Source organism: Dipodomys merriami, unplaced genomic scaffold (assembly GCF_024711535.1).
Source record: "Dipodomys merriami isolate MVZ:Mamm:240054 unplaced genomic scaffold, mDipMer1.0.p SCAF_11, whole genome shotgun sequence".
In the NCBI taxonomy this organism is placed as follows: Eukaryota; Metazoa; Chordata; class Mammalia; order Rodentia; family Heteromyidae; genus Dipodomys; species Dipodomys merriami.
Window position 1 is genome coordinate 45,202,894 of NW_027202382.1, and position 17,407 is coordinate 45,220,300.

At 55.8% G+C, this 17,407-nt stretch overlaps 1 protein-coding gene across 1 annotated transcript; it reads left to right on the plus strand.

Moving 5' to 3' along the window:
- The first annotated feature begins 68 nt into the window (after positions 1-68).
- Plpp7 (phospholipid phosphatase 7 (inactive)) lies at positions 69-11,778 on the plus strand. Its single transcript, XM_070006624.1, has 2 exons — positions 69-747; positions 10,691-11,778. Exons 1-2 carry the CDS (start codon positions 291-293, stop codon positions 11,053-11,055), a joined length of 822 nt encoding a protein of 273 aa, XP_069862725.1. The 5' UTR covers positions 69-290; the 3' UTR covers positions 11,056-11,778.
- Positions 11,779-17,407: the final 5,629 nt, after the last annotated feature.

Here is a 17,407-nt window from a genome sequence, read left to right on the forward strand (position 1 = left end):
CCCGGCTGCGGAACTACATTTCCCAGCGTCCCGCGGGCCCCGCGAGCCATTGGCGGATTTAAATAGCCCAGGCCCAGGCCGCCGCCCGGCGGTGCCATTGGCGCTGGCGCCGCAGTGGTGGGCTCCATTGGCTGGCCCGCGGGCACTGCCGTCCCCTCGGAGCCCGGTGGCAGCTGGAGGTAAACAGCCACGTGTAAGCGTCCCCGCTACAGTGACCAGCCCGGAGGCCGGCGGCGGCGGCTGAGGGGGGAGACGGCCCGCAGCGCGGCGGGCGCGGCGGCGGGGTCACCATGCCAGCGTCCCAGAGCCGGGCTCGCGCGCGGGATCGCGGCAACGTCCTCAACCGGGCCGAGTTCCTGTCCCTGAGCCAGCCCCCCAAGGGCGCCCCCGAGCCGCGCGGCGTGGGCAGGAAGGCCCCGGGGCCCTCGCCGCCGCCGCCGCCGCCGCCCGCGGGCGACGGGGCGCGCGAGCGGCGCCAGTCCCAGCAGCTGCCCGAGGAGGACTGCATGCAGCTGAACCCCTCCTTCCGGGGCATCGCCTTCAACTCGCTGCTGGCCATCGACATCTGCATGTCCAAGCGGCTGGGCGTGTGCGCCGGCCGCGCCGCGTCCTGGGCCAGCGCCCGCTCCATGGTCAAGCTCATCGGCATCACGGGCCACGGCGTCCCCTGGATCGGAGGCACCATCCTCTGCCTGGTGAAGAGCAGCACCCTGGCCGGCCAGGAGGTGCTCATGAACCTGCTGCTAGGTGAGTGCGCCCGCCCCGGACCCCGCGGGGCCTCGCCGCGCCGCCCGACCCGAGGAATGAGGTTAGGCGGCAAGGGTGGCCCAGAAACCCGCCGCCGGTACCCCCGGAAAGTGCGGGTCTCGTCCACGCAGAGGCCGGCCGCCTCTCCCCCCCCAGGCTGGGGGCGGAGCGCGGTGACCTCGAGGGCCCCGCTGGGGTCCTGCGGGTCAGTCACCGCAGAGTGCCCGGCCCCGGCTGCGCGCCGGGCTGCAGGCCGCCCCGAGGGGCCTTACCTGTGCTGTCCCCAGGGGAGGGAGTCACTGGAGAAGGGGGCTGGTCCTTGGTTTGTCGTGGCAGGCTGTGCCACCAGCCCTCTGGCCTAACACTGCCCCGTGCCAGCTGCCACGTGGGACCGGTGTGGAAGGCCAGCCACCCCTACCACCTGGAGGTGACACCCAGTCCCCAGCCGCCTCACCCCTCCTGGCACCTCCGCCGTCCCCAGGGTGCCAACCTCCAAGCCAGGAACACAGTGATCACCCTGCCCTTCCCGGCCTGGTCATCCTGTGGGGGACGGGCAGGGAGGGGGTCCCAGGCAAGGCAAGCGCGAACAAGAGGTCTCCTTCCCAAAAAGGTTGGGTGTTAGATCCCAAGGAACTTTTCCAGGAAGAGTTACCAGGGAGCTGGGTGTCCCGTGGAGGGCTCAGGCAGAAGCAAACCATCAGATCTCAGTTGAGGCCGCAGTGGATCTGCTGCTCATTACTAAGTTGTAGATACTCTGTTCCTTCTCATTTCATCAGCAAGCCGAGTTCCGGGGCCGGTGGCCTCAATCTTCCCATTGCACGATGACTTACTGTATTGGAACTAAAGCATCCTGGCCTGGCATCAGAGCTTGCCATTACACAGGCCTCTGCTGGCTGCTGGGGCCACACCTGGCAGAGACAGGTGGCAGAGCCGCTGGGCCTGGGGCTTCCAGGCAGAGCCTGCCCCATTATCTGAAGTCTCCCTGGTGCCCTAGACTGCCTGGGGGGCATGAGGGGGCTGGGGAGGCTGTGGTTTAAGAAAGCTGTGAGGCTGGAGGCCAGTGGCTCAGGTCTGTAATCCCAGCGACTCAGGAGGCTGAGATCTAAGGATGGACATTCAAAGCCAGCCCAGGCAGGAAAATGAAATTCCTTTTTTTTTTTTTTTTTTTTTTGTCAGTCATGGGTCTTGAACTCTGGGCCTGGGCACTGTCCCTGAGCTCTTCAGCACAAGGCGAGTGCTCTACCACTTGATGGTTTATTGGAGGTAAGAGTCTTACAGACTTTCTTGCCCCGGCTGGCTTTGAACCGTGATCCTCAGATCTCAGCTTTATGGGTGGCTAGGATTACAGGCGTGAGCCACCGGTGTCCTGCTCACCATGGTATGGGATTCTTACTTCAATTAGCCAGCAGAAAAGCTGGAAATGGAGCTGTGGCTCAAGTGGTCGAGTACCAGCCTTGAATGAAAAAGCCACAAAAGAGCTCAAGTCCCTGACTTCAAGCCCCAGCATTAACACAAAAAAAAAGGAAGGAGGGAAGGAAGGGAGGAAGGAAGGAAGGAAGGAAAGAAGGAAGGAAGGAAGGAAGGAAGGAAAGAAGGAAGGAAGGAAGGAAGCTGTGTGGGAGTCAGTTTGGCTTTTGTCAGAGAACGGGGCAGAGAAGTTCATCAAGCCTCTCAGTCCTAGCCCCAGACCCCATCTGTTCCTTCCGGCCTTTCCTATGTGATGATGGGAGCAGGGGACTGTGGCTTATTGAGTGTTGACTATGTGCCAGGTTGTACACAAACGATTTCTCATCTTCACCATGACCCCACAAGTCTGGTGCTGCTTTATCCCCTCCTGCATACTTTTTTTTTTTTTTTTTCTGGTGCTAGTACCAGGGTTTGAATTCTGGGCTTCCTGCACTTGATTTGTTTTCTTGCTCATGGGTGGTGCTGTACCCCTGAGTCATGCCTCTCTAGTCCAGCACTTTGCTGGCTAATTAGAGATGGACAGGGTTTTCTGCCTGGACTGGCTTTGAACCACAGTCCTCTGGGTCTCAGCCTCCTGAGTAGCTAGGATTACTCCATGAGGCCCACGCTCTCAAGTTTATTCCTCCTTTAAAGAGGAAGAAACTGAGGCACAGGGTGATACTATGTCAAGGTAAGCAGGATTAGGATTAGGAGGACCTCTGGCTCTGTATCATCCAAGCAGGGGCAGAGAGAACGTCCCACTGTTCCCAGCTTTCTATAGGGTGAGGGTCAGAGAAGTAAGTGGGTAGGTCTCGGCTTCCACAGTTGGTGGATGCTCCCGCAGGGGTGAGCTTTCAAGAAAAGGAGGCAGGGGCTGGGAAGTTGGCTCAGTGGTAGAGTGCTTGCCTTGCATGCCTGAGGCCCTGGGTTCAACTCCTCAGCACCACATAAGCAAAAAGAAAAAAGCCAGAAGTGGCGCTGTGGCTCAAGTGGTAGGGCACTAGCCTTGAGCTGAAGAGCTGAGGGACAGTGCTCAGGCCCAGAGTTCAGGCCCCATGACTGGACCAAAAAAAAAAAAGAAGAAAAGGAGGCATGTAAGCAAACGTATCATCACCGACCAAATAGCTCCACCTTCAGTCGCTTTATATACACTGGCATATAAGCATGCTTTTAAGAAAGCTTTCCCTACCCCCAGACACCTAAAAGTTTTGCAACTCTCTTGTTAGAATGAAGCTCCTGACTCTGTCCAGGAACCCACTGCCATGGGCACCGAGTAAAGAGAGATGTGAGGTTCCTCCCTCTTTTTTTTTTTTTTTTTTTTTTTGGTTAGTTGTGGGACTTGAACTCTGGGCCTGGGCGCTGTCCCTCAGCTCTTCAGCTCAAGATGAGTGCTTTGCCACTTGAGTCACAGCACCACTTCTGGTTTTCTGGTGGTTTACTGGAGATAAGAGTCTCACGGATTTGAACCACAGTCCTCAGATATCAGCCTCCTGAGTAACTGGGATTACAGGCGTGAGCCACTGGTGCCCAGCTAACTTTTAGATTTTTTTTCCCCCTCTAGTCATGGGGCTTGAACTCTGGGCCTCTACTGCCTGACCCACAGCGCCACTTCTGGCTTTTTCTGCTTATGTGATACTGAGGAATCGAACTCAGGGCCTCATGCATGCAAGGCAAGCTTAGGCACCTTCCCAGCCCCATAACTTTTAGATTTTTAAGAGCATCATCTGTTGAGTATTACAGTTCATGAAACACTATGCCTTCCTGGTGACTTTGAGCGGTAAACTGAGGCTGGGGGACCAAGCAACCGGCCCACTGCTCCATACCATAGAGCTGCAGTGGGGATTTGGAGGGAGCTGGGAGAACTGTAGGGCCTGGAGGAGTTGGGGAGCTCTGGGCAGCCCTGCCCCTCCCCCCAAAGCCCAAGGTGCCTGGCCGGTGCCTGTGGCAGGACCCGCAGGTACAGCTGGGAGCTGGGAGAAACAGAATCAGGGGCTAGGAAGATGTCAGCAGGCCAGCAGGCCTGTGTGCCCTGGGGCACACAGCCAGGACTGCAGGATGCAGGGCTCAGGGTTGATCTTGACAGCTGGTGAATGTGTAGAAGCCGGCAGACCTGGGTGCAAATCCCAGACTTCCTGTGGCCTCACCTCTGGGAGCCTCAGTGTCCTCATACGACAAGTGGGGTTGTTGAGACCCTTTCCTTCCTTCCCTCCTTCCTTCCTTCCTTCCTTCCTTCCTTCCTTCCTTCCTTCCTTCCTCTCTCTCTCTCTCTCTCTCTCTTTCATTTTTTTGTTGGACATGGGGCTTGAACTCTGGGCCTGGGCACTGTCCCTTAGCTCTTCAGCCCAAGGCTACCACTTGAGCCACAGCGCCACTTCTTGTTTTCTGGTGGTTTATTAGAGATAAGAGTCTCATGGGCTTTCCTGCCCGGGCTGGCTTTGAACCTCAATCCTCAGATCTCAGCCTCCTGAGTAGCTAGGATGACAGGTGTGAGCCCCCGGCACCCAGCCCTGAACTTGTTTTGCTCAAGACTAGCATTCTACCACTTGAGCCAGCTCCACTACTGGCTTTTTCTGTGTATGTGGTAGTGAGAAGTGGAATCCAGGGCTTCATGTATGCTAGACAAGCACTCTACCACTGAGCCACATTCCCAGCCCTGTGGTACTCTTTTCTGAAGAATCACAGAGTGCTTGAGGTGTACCAATCCCAGTTAACACCTGTCACCAGGGCTGTCGGGAAGCCCCTCCCCATCCCCTCTGGCCACCCCTCCTCCAGGTTTCAGAGGCTGCTGAAAAGACTCTCTCCCTTACTGTAACCTTTTGCAGGGCGGGCCTAATCCCAAAGGTAGTGGGACATCGGCCGGCCATCAGGTCCAGCCAACTCACTAAGCCTCTCTCCTTTCCCCCTGGGCTGTCCTATGGTGGAAAATGGCTTCTTGTCTTCTTCCCAGTGTCGTGAGTCCTTGACTGAGATAGTCAGGAATATGAGAACTCTAGTGTTTTTAGGCTGGGTGTGGTGGTTCACACCTGTAAAGCCACTTGCTTAGGAGGCATCGCTAGGAGGCTCATGGTTTGAGACCAGGTGGGACAAGAGCATTAAGACCCTCTCTGAAAATCAACTAAAAGCAAAAGTGTGTGGCTCAAGTGGTAGAACGCTAGCATAGCAAGCCTGAGGTCCTGAGTTCAATCCCCTCCTCATTCATTCCCTCTTCCCCCAGCTCCTGGAAGCCACATCTACTTTCTGTGTCTATGAATTTGGTGACTCAAGGGAAGTGTACCCTCACAGCCTTTGTCCTCCTGTGCCTGGCTTAACATCCTGAGGGCTCATCCATGATAGAGCAAGTGTGAGAATTTCTTTCCTTTTTATGGCTGAATAATATTCCATTGTGTGGCTAGACTACATGGTGTTTATGCCTTGTTGGCTCCACCCCTTGTTGGCTTGTGCTGTGTCCCCTGTGCTGTGGTGGTGACTCAAGATACATTAACATGATTGTTTGTATCGCTGACTCTCAGCTTTTAGGTTTTTTTCTGTTTTCATTGTTTTTGGTTAGTCATGGGGCTTGAATTCAGGGCCTGGGTGCTGTCTCCCTCCACACTTTTGTGCTCAAGGCTAGTGCCCTACTACTTGAGCCATAGCTCCACTTCTGGTTTTCTGGTGATTCATTGGAGATAAGAGTCTCATAGGCTTTCCTGCACCAGGCTGGCTTCAAACCATGATTCTCGGGTCTCAGCCTCCTGAGTAGCTGGGATAACAGGCGTGAGCCACCAGCGCCTGGCTTCAGTTCTTTTATATGCGTGCTCAGAGGCTGCCTTCTGGATCACATGGCAATTCTATGTTTGTGTGAAGAATCAGGTACTGTATTCCAGGGTGGCTGCATGTTTACCGTCCTTCACCACTTACATCCTTCACCAACACTTGTTATCTGCTGGGCTTTTTTAAATAGTAGCCATCACCGTGGCTGTGAGGTGAGACCTCACGGTACTTTGACTTGCCTCCCTCTATATTAGCCATGCCAGGTGTCTTTGCATTATTCATACTTTTTGTTTTGTTTCTTTTCTGTTTTTTTATTTGTTTGCGTGTTTGTTTTGCAGTGCTGAGATTTGAACTCAGGGCCTTGTGCTTGCTAGGCAGGTAGGTGCTCCACCCCTTTAGCCTCTTTGGTTTTCATTATCTTTTCAAATAGGGTCTTGCAGTTATGCCCAAGCCAGCCTGGACTTTAATCTCCCTTTTCAAGCTTTCCTGGTAGCTAGTATGACAGCACTTATCATTCTGCCCAGTTTTATTATTGGTTGATATGGGATCTCACTAACTTTTCTGCCCTGGCAGGCTTTGAACCCCATTCTGGGAGAAAAGCCTAAAGGACTCCATTCCCAGAATAAATAGTGAAAGCCTGTCTGGAGGCAGCCCGTGAGCCAGAAAGCTGAGCAAGAGAATAAGGCTCTGAGTTCAAGCCCCAATGTGGCTGTACAAATTCAGAGAGATTCTGCAAAGGGTCGTGAACTGTAACTGGGGACAGCAGACTTTGCACAGGGAACATATAGGCCCTAGTGAGCAATGGGATGATGGCACGTGGACTCTAGAGGACAGACCCACCAGGAATACAGCAGGCAGACCTCCAAACAGTGACCCCTGGCCAATGACGGACGCCAAGGGCATCAGTACAAAGCTGGGCAAGAGTCCTCCCTAGGCAGCGCTGTGACTAAGGCTGTGGGGCTCTGGGCGGGCTGTGTGGTAGTGGCTGTGGAACTCCAGCTTTATTGATGGTTTTCTAAGGGTTGACACAAGTCACTCCATCCAGCCCTGAAAATTTTTCCATCCTTAAAAAAAAAAAGGCACTGGTGGCTCGTGCCTGTCATCCTAGCTACTCAGGAGGCTGAGACCTGAGAATTGTGGTTCAAAGTCAGCCCAGGCAGGAAAGTCTGTGAGATTCTTGTCTTCAATAAACCACTCAGAAAAACGGAAGTGGTGCTGTGGCTCAAGTGGTAGAGTGCTTGCCTTGAGCTGAAGAGCTGAGGGACAGTGCTAAAGCCCAGAGTTCAGGCCCCATAACTAACAACAACAACAAAAAGGATCAAGCCAGGCACAGTGGCTCATGCCTATAATCCTAGCTAATCAAGAGGCTGAGATCTAAGGATCGAGGTTCAAAGCCAGCCCACCCCAAGAGTAGGCTGAGTGTCAGTCCAGGCCCATGCTCTGTCAGCACACACTAACATGTCCTGTGGAGCCCTGGCTGTTTGCACAGCTGGGCCCTTACTCTTGGTCCATGAGAGCCCGGCTCTATGGTATACGGGGCCCAGTGTCCCCCCCTCCCCCAGACACCAAGCCCAAGTGAATCTGTGTCTCCGCCCAAGCTGCTCGCCAACGCCTGGGCCGACTCCTCAGTGTTGGGTGAACCCCACACCCCACACCCAGCCTGCTGCTCTGGGGGACAGCTGGGGGACCAAACCCTCCCCCAGGCCTTGGGCCCTGTTTGGGGCTCACCACAAATCAGGTAGACACACCCCTGCTCCTAGAGGCCGGCCCACCCCTGCCAGCTTCCCCGCAGGGCATCAGCCATGCGGGCTTTGCCTTGCAGCCTGGAAGGGAACGGCCCATGGGAGGTACCAGTGAGCCTGGTCTGCTGGGCCGGGGCCTGGGGTCTGCAGTCTGGCAGTGCTGGTGATCGGGCAGCCGCAGGCCCGGGTGTCTTCGTGGGTGTGGGGCTGGGCCAGGAGGGGACAATGCTTGATAAGAAACGTACTCATTATCTTGCCCATGTAATTGTAACTCCTCTGTACAGTATTTTCACAATAAAAAAATAAAATAGAATAAGAAAATGTACACAAGCTAGGCATCAATGGCTCATGCCTGTAATCCTAGCTACGCAAGAGGCTGAGATCTGGGGATCACAGTTCAAAGCCAGCTGGGATAGGAAAGGCCATCAGATACTCATTTCCAGTTAACCAAAAAGCCACAAGTGGAGCTGTAGCTAACGTGGTAGAACTCCAGCCTTGAGTGAAAAAGCCAAGTGTAAGTACAAGAGTTCAAGTCCTAATAACACACACCACACACACACACACACACACACACACACACGCACACGCACATGCACGCACGCGCGCACACACAGAGACACACACGCACAACACACGCACACACACGCACACACACACACACGCACACACACACAGAGACACACACACACACACATGCGCGTGCGCGCGCAGAGTGATCCAGGCTCCGGTGGCTCACACCTGTCATCCTAGCTACTCAGGAAGCTGAAATCTGAGGATCGCAGTTCTTGGCCAACCCAAAGAGAAAAGTCCCTGGAACTCTTATCTCCATCAACCTACTCAGAAAAAGCCAGAAGTGGAGCTGTGGCTCAAGTGGTAGAGCGCCAGCCTTGAGCACAAAAGCTCACGGCAGCGCCCAAGCCCCAAGCTGAAGTCCCAGGACAGGGACACACACACACACACAGATACATACAGATGTGCACAAAATGTGCACAAGTAATGCATGTTCAGGGTTTTTTACATATATACATATGTATGTATAAATGCAGAATTACAGAAAGACACTAAGCCGCCCTCCGCCCTGGGCCGCCGCGGGCTGCTGGCCTCCCCTGCGTGGAGTCTGCTCTGCCTCTCCCACTCACAGCCTTCATGCTATAAATACACCTGGGCCTGGCCAGCGACAGCCAGCGGCAGCCAGCGGCAGCCAGCGGCCTCGAGTGCCGTTGTCTGGACTCGGCCGCCGTCTGCCACAGCGTCTCCTGTGAAGGACGCAGGGTCGCCGCCCGCCCGCCAAGGTTATAAATAACCCCGCAGCGGACATCCCTGCCCGGGAGTCTGGCACTAAGCACACCCCTCCCTAGCTCCTCTGGGGACCTTCCTGCCGGGCCGGTGCGCCGGGGGATGCGAGGGGAGGGGGCTTCTGGTCTGAAGCCTTCAGAGGGGTCCCACCAATTCACGCCCCCAGCCAGAACGGGGGTCAGAGATGGGTGCACCCCAAGCCGACGCACAGGGACCCCCCACAGCCCACCAGCCTCTGTGTCACCGCCAGCCAGGCCAAGCTGGCTCACGCTGCATTGTGCACGGGACCCAACGCCAAAAGGGGCTGCGTGAGGCCCTCCAGCCCCCCCCCCCCCCCCCCCCCCCCGCCATCGTGAACACAGCCCCCGGCTGACGGCGGGGGAACAGCCAGGCTTCCACCCTGGGAGGCTCAGCCACCAGATCTGAGGGTAGAGATGGTGGTGCCACTGGTGCCCAGCCTTTGTACACATTTTTGCTTGAGCTGGCCTCAAACTGTGATCCTCCTAATCTCTACCTCCCTAGCAGCTGAAATGACAGAGGTACCACCGTGATCAGCTGTTAATTGAGATGGGGTCTTGTGATTTTTTTTCCCCTAAACTTGCCCTGAACTGTGAACGTTTTGTTCTCTGCCTCCCAGGTAGCTAGAATTACAGGCATGAGCTACTATGCCTGGTTTTATTTCGACTTAAAAAAGAAAAAAGTGGGGCTGGGAAGTTGGCTCAGTGGTAGAGCGCTTGCCTCTCATGCACAAGGCCCTGCGTTCGATTCCTCAGTACCACATAAACAGAAAAAGCTGGAAGTGGTGCTGTGGCTCAAGTGGTAGAGCACTCGCCTTGAGCTGAAGAGCTAAGGGACAGCGCCCAGGCCCAGAGTTCAAGCCCACAACTGACAAAAAAAAAAAAAAAAAAAAAAGGTACCAAGCTGAGTGCTGGTGGCTCACACATGTAATCCTGGCTACTCAGGAGACTGCGATCTGAGGACTGTGGTATGAAGCCAGATTGGGCAGCAGAGTCCTTGAGACTTTCTCTTTTCTTTCTTTCTTCTTTTTTTTTTTTTTTTGCTGATTGTGGGGCCTGAACTCTGGGCCTGGGCGCTGTCCCTCAGCTCTTCAGCTCAAGGCTAGTGCTCTACCCTTTGAGCCACAGTGCCACTTCTGGCTTTTTTTTTTGAGTAGTTAATTGGAGATAAGAATCTCATGGACTTTGCTGCCTGGGCTGGTTTCAAACTGTGATCCTCAGATCTCAGCCTGCAGAGTAGCGAGGATGACAGGCGTGAGCCACCAGTGCCCTGCTTCCTTGAGACTCTTATCTCCAATTAACCAAAAAGCCAGAAGTGGATCTGTGGCTCAAGTGGTAGAGTGCCTTAAGTGAAAAATAACTAAGGGCCGTGAGTACCCAGGCATGGAGTTCAAGCCTCAGGACTGGCAGAAAGAGAAAAGGGAAGAAAGAAAAGAAAAAGAAAGAGAAGTATCAGCTGTGAGGAAGGCTGTGGCAGGGTGAGGGGGATGGGGAAGGTGCGCTGGGCCGCTGCGGTTCATGGAGGGAAGGGCTGTGCAGATAGTGGGCACTGTAGGTGCAAAGGCCCTGCGGTAGAATTCTGTCAGCACATCTGAGCATAGTGAGTGCTGGTAGATACGGCTGGGGTGGCCAGGGACTGAGAGGGTGGCCGGGTGGCAGTGCTGACCGTCCCTCCTCTGTCCCGATCCACAGCCCTGCTCCTGGACATTATGACTGTGGCAGGCGTGCAGAAGCTGATCAAACGGCGCGGCCCGTACGAGACGAGCCCAGGGCTCCTGGACTACCTGACCATGGACGTGTACGCCTTCCCCGCGGGGCATGCCAGCCGAGCCGCCATGCTGTCCAAGTTCTTCCTGAGCCACCTGGTGCTGGCGGTGCCCCTGCGCATCCTGCTGGTGCTGTGGGCCTTGTGCGTGGGCCTGTCGCGCGTCATGATCGGCCGCCACCACATCACCGACGTCCTCTCGGGCTTCATCATCGGCTACTTCCAGTTCCGCCTGGTGGAGGTGGTCTGGCTGTCCTCCAACACCTGCCAGATGCTCATCTCCGCCTGGTGAGCCCCGCGGCCAGGACGCGGGAGCCCGTGAGCTGGGCCGCCCTGACTCAACCTCCCCGCCAGGGCTGCCGCTTCTGCGTGGCCTCGGCAGACGAGAACAAGGTGATGGCGGCGGCGGGAGGCTGAGGCCCCGTCACGCCGGCACGTTCGTGGCTGTGCCCCTGCCGCAGCATGCTCCCCACAAAGCGCCCCGAAGCCCGCACGCCGTGCCTCCGCCACCTCCCACGTCTTCAGACAGAACCGGCCAGAGCATGCCTGCCGGATGCCGCCCGGCCCGGCCCGGCCCCGGGGCTCGGGGCCCGGGGCTCGGGGCTCGGGGCTCGGGGCCCGGGGCTCAGGGATGGGTTTGCAGTCCCAGCGCCTTTGGGAAGCGCCGCACCCTCTGCCTCCACAGTGGACATTCGTGAGGACTGAGAGCGCCATAAAGGCTCTGACAAGTCCTGTAAAGGCCTGCTGCTCAGCCTCTGGGGTAGCTCCATGCTTCCTAAACTCACGGAACCCCAGGAACTGCTGATTCCTGAAACTCTGTGTGTGGAGAGGGGGACTGTGGCCCGGGGAATCCCCCACTCCTGTCCCCCAAAGCCTGGGGCTTCAGCTGGCTGTGCCCAACACCACCAGCCCCCCACAGCCTGGAAGGAGCCAGGTGTGGGCCCCGCCCCCCGGCCAGACTCCCTGAGACCTCAGAGGTCCGCGCGCGTCCCGTGACAATACAGGGGTATGCGAAGCTCCCTGTCCCGTGTGGGGTTCTTGTGGTTTTTGTTTTCTTGCTAGTAACAGGTGGTCTAGACTGAGACACAGCTCCAGCCCATCGTGTGTGTGTGTGTGTGTGTGTGTGTGTGTGTGTGTGTGAGTGTGTGTGTGAGTGTGTGTGTGTGAGCGTGAGTGTGTGTGTGAGTGTGTGAGAGTGTGTACTGGTACTGGGACTTGAACTCAGGGCCTCATACTCTCACTTGGCTTTTTGCTCAAGGCTGGTGCTTTACTATTTGAGCCACAGCTTTACTTCTGGCCTTTTTGTTGGTTAATTGGAGATTAGAGTCTCACGGAGCTGGGCCCTGGTGGTTCACACCTGTCAACCTAGCTACTCAGGAGTCTGAGATCTGAGGATCAAGGTTCAAAGCCAGCCCTGGCCGGAATATCTAGGAGACTCTTTTTTTTCTTTTTCTTTTTTTCTTTTTTGGTCGGTCGTGGGACTTGACTCTGGGCCTGGGCGCTGTCCCTCAGCTCTTCAGCTCAAGGCTAGCACTCTGCCACTTGAACCACAGCACCACTTTTGGTTTTCTGGTGGTTCATTGGAGATAAGGGTCTCACAGCTTACTGATAGCTGGGCACTGGTGGCTCACACCTGTAATCCTAGCTACTCAGGAGGCTGAGATCTGAGGATCGTGGTTCAAAGCCAGCCCAGGCAGGAAAGTCCAGGAGACTCATCTCCAATAAACCACTAGAAAACCAAAAGTGGCGCTGTGGCTCAAGGGCAGAGCGCTTGCCTTGAGCTGAAGAGCTGAGGGACAGTGCCCAAGCCTAGAGTTCAAGCCCCACGACTAATAACAAGAAAAGTCTCACAGAGCCCAGGCTGGCTTTGACCTGATCCTCGGATCTCAGCCTCCTGAGTGGCTGGGACGACAGGTGTGAGCCACCAGCGCCCTGCCGCCAGGGCTGTTTTATTACAGCAGCCCACGAGGGATCTGGAGCTGGAGGGGGCACTGCACCTGAGATCAGGTTCACAAGGGAGAGACCACCAGGGGGCGCTTCGGGGAAAGCCAGGGCACTGGACCGCATCGCGGTCACTACAGGGCACAGCTGGGGCCCCTCACGGAGAGGGGTGGCTGGGGATGTGTGGGGGACACACACAGACGCACCCCTGGGTCCTGGGTCACCCTGGGGTTCAGAGTGACAACCATACTTGCCTGGCCAGTTGTTGGTCCCACAAAACACAAGTAGGAAGGACCTCGCTTTCTGGAATCTTCTGCTAGACACTGCCAGGTACCCTAGGTGGGGGGAGTCACCCGGGGTCTCGGGGTGTCCTGCCCCACCCCACTCGGCCATGTTTGGGCCTTTCTCGAACATTTTCAGGGTTATAAACGCAGAGGCGTAAACAAGTGAGGGGCTGGAGTGTGGCTCAGTGGTGGAGTGCTTAGCCTTGCATGCATGAGGCCCTGGGTTCGATTCCTCAGCACCACATCACAGAAAAAGCCGGAAGTGGCGCTGTGGCTCAAGTAGTAGAGTACCCGCCTTGAGCTGAAGAGCTGAGGGACAGCGCCCAGGCCCAGAGTTCAGGCCCCATGACTGGGGGGGGGAAGGTGGCTTTCCGGGTGATCTGGTTGCCACCTGTCACCTCAAGAGCAGGCTGGGTGGGGGTGGCAGGCAAGGGCAGAGGCTGCGTGGCCGGCAGCATGGAAGCACAGTCGCTGCTGTGAGGAGCGAGGGCAAAGCCCCCGGAGGAGGCGGCCCCCAGCTGCCTCGGGCCTGGGAAAGCCGCTGCCAGGGCAGCCGCTGCCCGTGTGAAGTCCCCACCGCCTGGCTCTGGGACCTGGAGGCGGTCCAGAGGCCTGGGGAAGGGGATGCAGGGGCCAGAAGAACCCACGGACCCCGGCGTGGGCCACCATCTGGCTCCAGGAAGGAGTGAAACATCTGGCCGGGGACTGGCCGCTGCTGTGTTCCCAGAGGTTACATAACTCACGCATGCGCACAGCACGTGGTCCCGGGGGCTCGCCCGGCCCAGTGGCAGCTGACCGTTCCTAGCCGGTAAAAGGGGTGTGGTGGTCAGGGGGCAGCCATGGGGCAGGGCACAGTGCCACAGCACTGCACCTGACAGACCAGCGCTCAGAGCCTGCCATGCTCCTGTGGAGCCTGTGCACATGCCTACACATGTACACATGCACACGTATGCACGGCTACATTTGTACTCACTGTGCTCCTGCACCAGCACGCACACACGTGCACCTGTCTCACAAGCATACCTTGACAGGTACTTGGGCATCCACAACAGATTTAGCAAATAAATGTACAAGATGCACCAGGGCTGGTGGCCAGCTGCTCATGAGGCTGTGATCTAAGAATCATTTTTTAAAGCCAGCCCAGGCAAGAAAGTGTAAGCTTGTTTTTGTTTTTGCCAGTCCTGGTGCTTGAACTCAGAGCCTGGGCACTGTCCCTGATCATCTTTTACTGAAGACTAGCACTCTACCACTTGAGCCACAGCGCCACTTCTGGCTTTTGCTGTTAAATGTGGTTCAGGCATGGAACCCAGGGCTTCATGCCTCTATCTACATGTAGAAGATGTGACACTTAAAACCAGTCCCTTATCTGATGTTCAAGTTCACTTTCCACATCCTGTATTTTATCCGACAACTCCAAGGATCAGGGCGCATGCTCAAACGCTGAATCCACGGCCCCCACGCCCAGCCATTTTGCCAGAAGGAGGGCTGAGCTTCTGCTAAGATGATTCACAGGTGCTTCCTGAGGGCGTCAGCAGAAGGAAGAGCCACGGGCAGCTGAATCCCCAAGAGAGCACCCCACCAACGGCCCAGCTGTGAGGCCCTGAGACCTCACTCGGGAGCCAGAGCCTGGGGCCGGGCCTGCAGGAAGGGGCTGTGCAGCTGAGCCGAGGGAAGCGATCCCGGTCCCCAGAGGACGCCTGGCTGTTCTCATACAGCCAGAGACAAGTAAGAACCAGGAGCCCGAGACTGGCTTCCTCCGCCCAGACCCTCAACCACGCAGCTGCAAGCTTGGCGAGAGGGGGCCCCCGATGAGCGGGCTCGGTCCTGCTCTACCTCAAGGGCTGGCTCACTCATTCCCTGGCTTAGGAGAGCGGCAGTCTGGCCTCCAGCTCTGGGCCAACCTCACAAAGAACCAGGTGGGTTTACTTAAGAGATCTTTCAAGAGATGCTCACGCCTGTCATCCTAGCTACTCAGGAGGCTGAGCTCTGAGGATCGTGGTTCAAAGCCAGCCTGGGCAGGAGAGACCATGAGACTCTTATCTCCAATAAACCACCAGAAAACCGGAAGTGGCGCTGTGGCTCAAGTGGTAGAGCCCTTGCCTTGAACTGAAGAGCTGAGGGACAGCGCCCAGGCCCAGAGTTCAAGCCCCACACTAAAAAAACAAACAAAGTATGAGGCCTTGAGTTCAGTACCCAAGATCACACACACACACACACACACACACACACACACACACGTACTTTTTTCTTTCAATTATTTTTTTTAGCATTTGTAAAAGCTTAGGTATATTTTGACAAAACTTCATGGTGTCCTGACCTTTTCCACCCACTCACAGGGCTTGACCTGACTTGTGGTAGCCACCTGTAATGGCAGCAGTGTCTTGTTACACTCAGGTGAAAAATCACATAACATGAAGTTAACTACGAAGCCCCTTCATGGAGTTGTACCAGCTCCACTTCCCTCCAATTTTCAATTCTTTTTAATTTCTTTTTGGCAAGCCATGTGGCTTGAATTTCGGGCCTGAGCACTGTTCCTGAGCTTCTTTTGCTCAAGGCTAGCACTCTACCACCACTTGAGCCACAGCACCACTTTCAGCGTTTTCTGCTTATGTGGTACTGAGGAATGGAACCCAGGGCTTCATGCATGCTAGGCAAGCACTCTACCACTAAGCCACCTTCCCAGCTCCAGTTTTAAAGTATTCTTTTTTTTTCTTTCTTTTTGTTGTTCTTTGTGGAGCTTGAACTCTAGGTCTGGGTGCCGTCCCTCAGCTCTTCAGCTCAAGGCCAGCGTTCTACCACTTGAGCCACAGCACCACTTCCAGCGTTTTCTGCTTATGTGGTGCTGAAGGATCGAACTCAAGGCTTCATGCATGCTAGGCGAGCACTCTACCACTGAGCCACCTTCCCAGCCCCTAGGAAGACCCTCTCCTGTGATATATAATTGAATGAGAGAAATCAAAGCGGCTTTTGTGAGTCTTGACCACAACCTAGTAGAAAATACTTTGGAGAATTAAAAACAAAACAACATTTTAGAGCTGGGTGCCAGTGGTTCACGCCTGTAATCCTAACTACTCAGGGGGCTGAGATCTGAGGATCATGGTTCAAAACCAGCCTGGGCAGGAAAGTCTGTGAGACTTAACTCCAACAAACCACCAAAAAACTGGAAGTGGCGCTGTGGCTCAAGTGGTAGAGCGCTGGCCCTGAGCAAAAGAAGCAAAAGGACAGCGCCCAGACCCAGAGTTCAGGCCCCACGACTGACCAAAAAAAAAACCAAACAAAACAAAGTGTCATGGAGCTTTCTGTGTGGGCTGGCTCAGAACTGTGATCCTCAGATCTCAGCCTCCTCAGTATCTGAGATCAGGATTACAGGCCCAAACAAAGCCATTTCTGGATGAGCAGCCCTTGTTTTTTAGCTTCAGAGCACGTAGGCAACATTGCGTCAGGACTGCCCTGCCCGGGCTGTGTGCTTCCACAAGAACGGGGTCGGGTGCGCTGCTCTGGGCAAGGCTGCAGCCAGGCTGAGGGCCTGGCCGGAGGAGGGCTGCATGGAGGAAGGGAAGGAGGGAGAGGGTGCAGAGTCAAGAATATCTCTGCCCTGCCCAGCCTTGAGTCTTGTGATGCTGAAACTCAAGAGCCCCCTGAATCAGCGGGATATTAATAACCATGGCAGGCTCACAGGGTCAGCTCTGCCTGGGGCCTGGGGCCTCGGCCTCCCTCCCCAGTTCCTCCACCCCACGTGGGGGAGACCCACCCCCACCCTGGGCAGGCCTAGGCACGGCTTGCTGAGGCTCCCAGAAGCGCAGGGACGGTTGGGCCTGGGGGGAGGAAAAGGCCAGTGTGGGTGTCCAGGGCACATTCCATCTCTAGCTCTCATTTCTGTGGTGGTGACTGGGGATAAATCACTAGTACTTGATCTGTAAAATGGGAGCCTTACTGGAGTACTCCCAGTATTTTTCCGTGAAGACCCAGGGAGGTTGTCAGGAGGCCAGGCCTGGAAGGAGAGCCTGCCATCACCTGTCAGGACATGTCACCTTGTCTGTCACACTTCCCTAGTCTGGCTCTTGTTCCAGTGGAGCCTGGGTTTTGTCCCAGGGCGTCCTCTGGTGGACACATATGGTTACTGCAGGGGCTCCTTTTTTTCTTTTTTTTTTTTTTTTTTTTTGGGTCCTGTCGTGGGGCCTGAACTCTGGGCCTGGGCGCTGTCCCTCAGCTCTTCAGCTCAAGGCTAGCGCTATACCACTTGAGCCACAGCGCCACTTCCGGCTTTTTCTGCTTATGTGGTGCTGAGGAATCGAACCCAGGGCCTCAGGCATGCAAGGCAAGCGCTCTACCACTGAGCTACCTTCCCAGCCCCTGCAGGGCTCCTTATGCAGGTTGTATGAGCTTCCAAGACGCAGACAGCCCCAAACTCATCTTTTT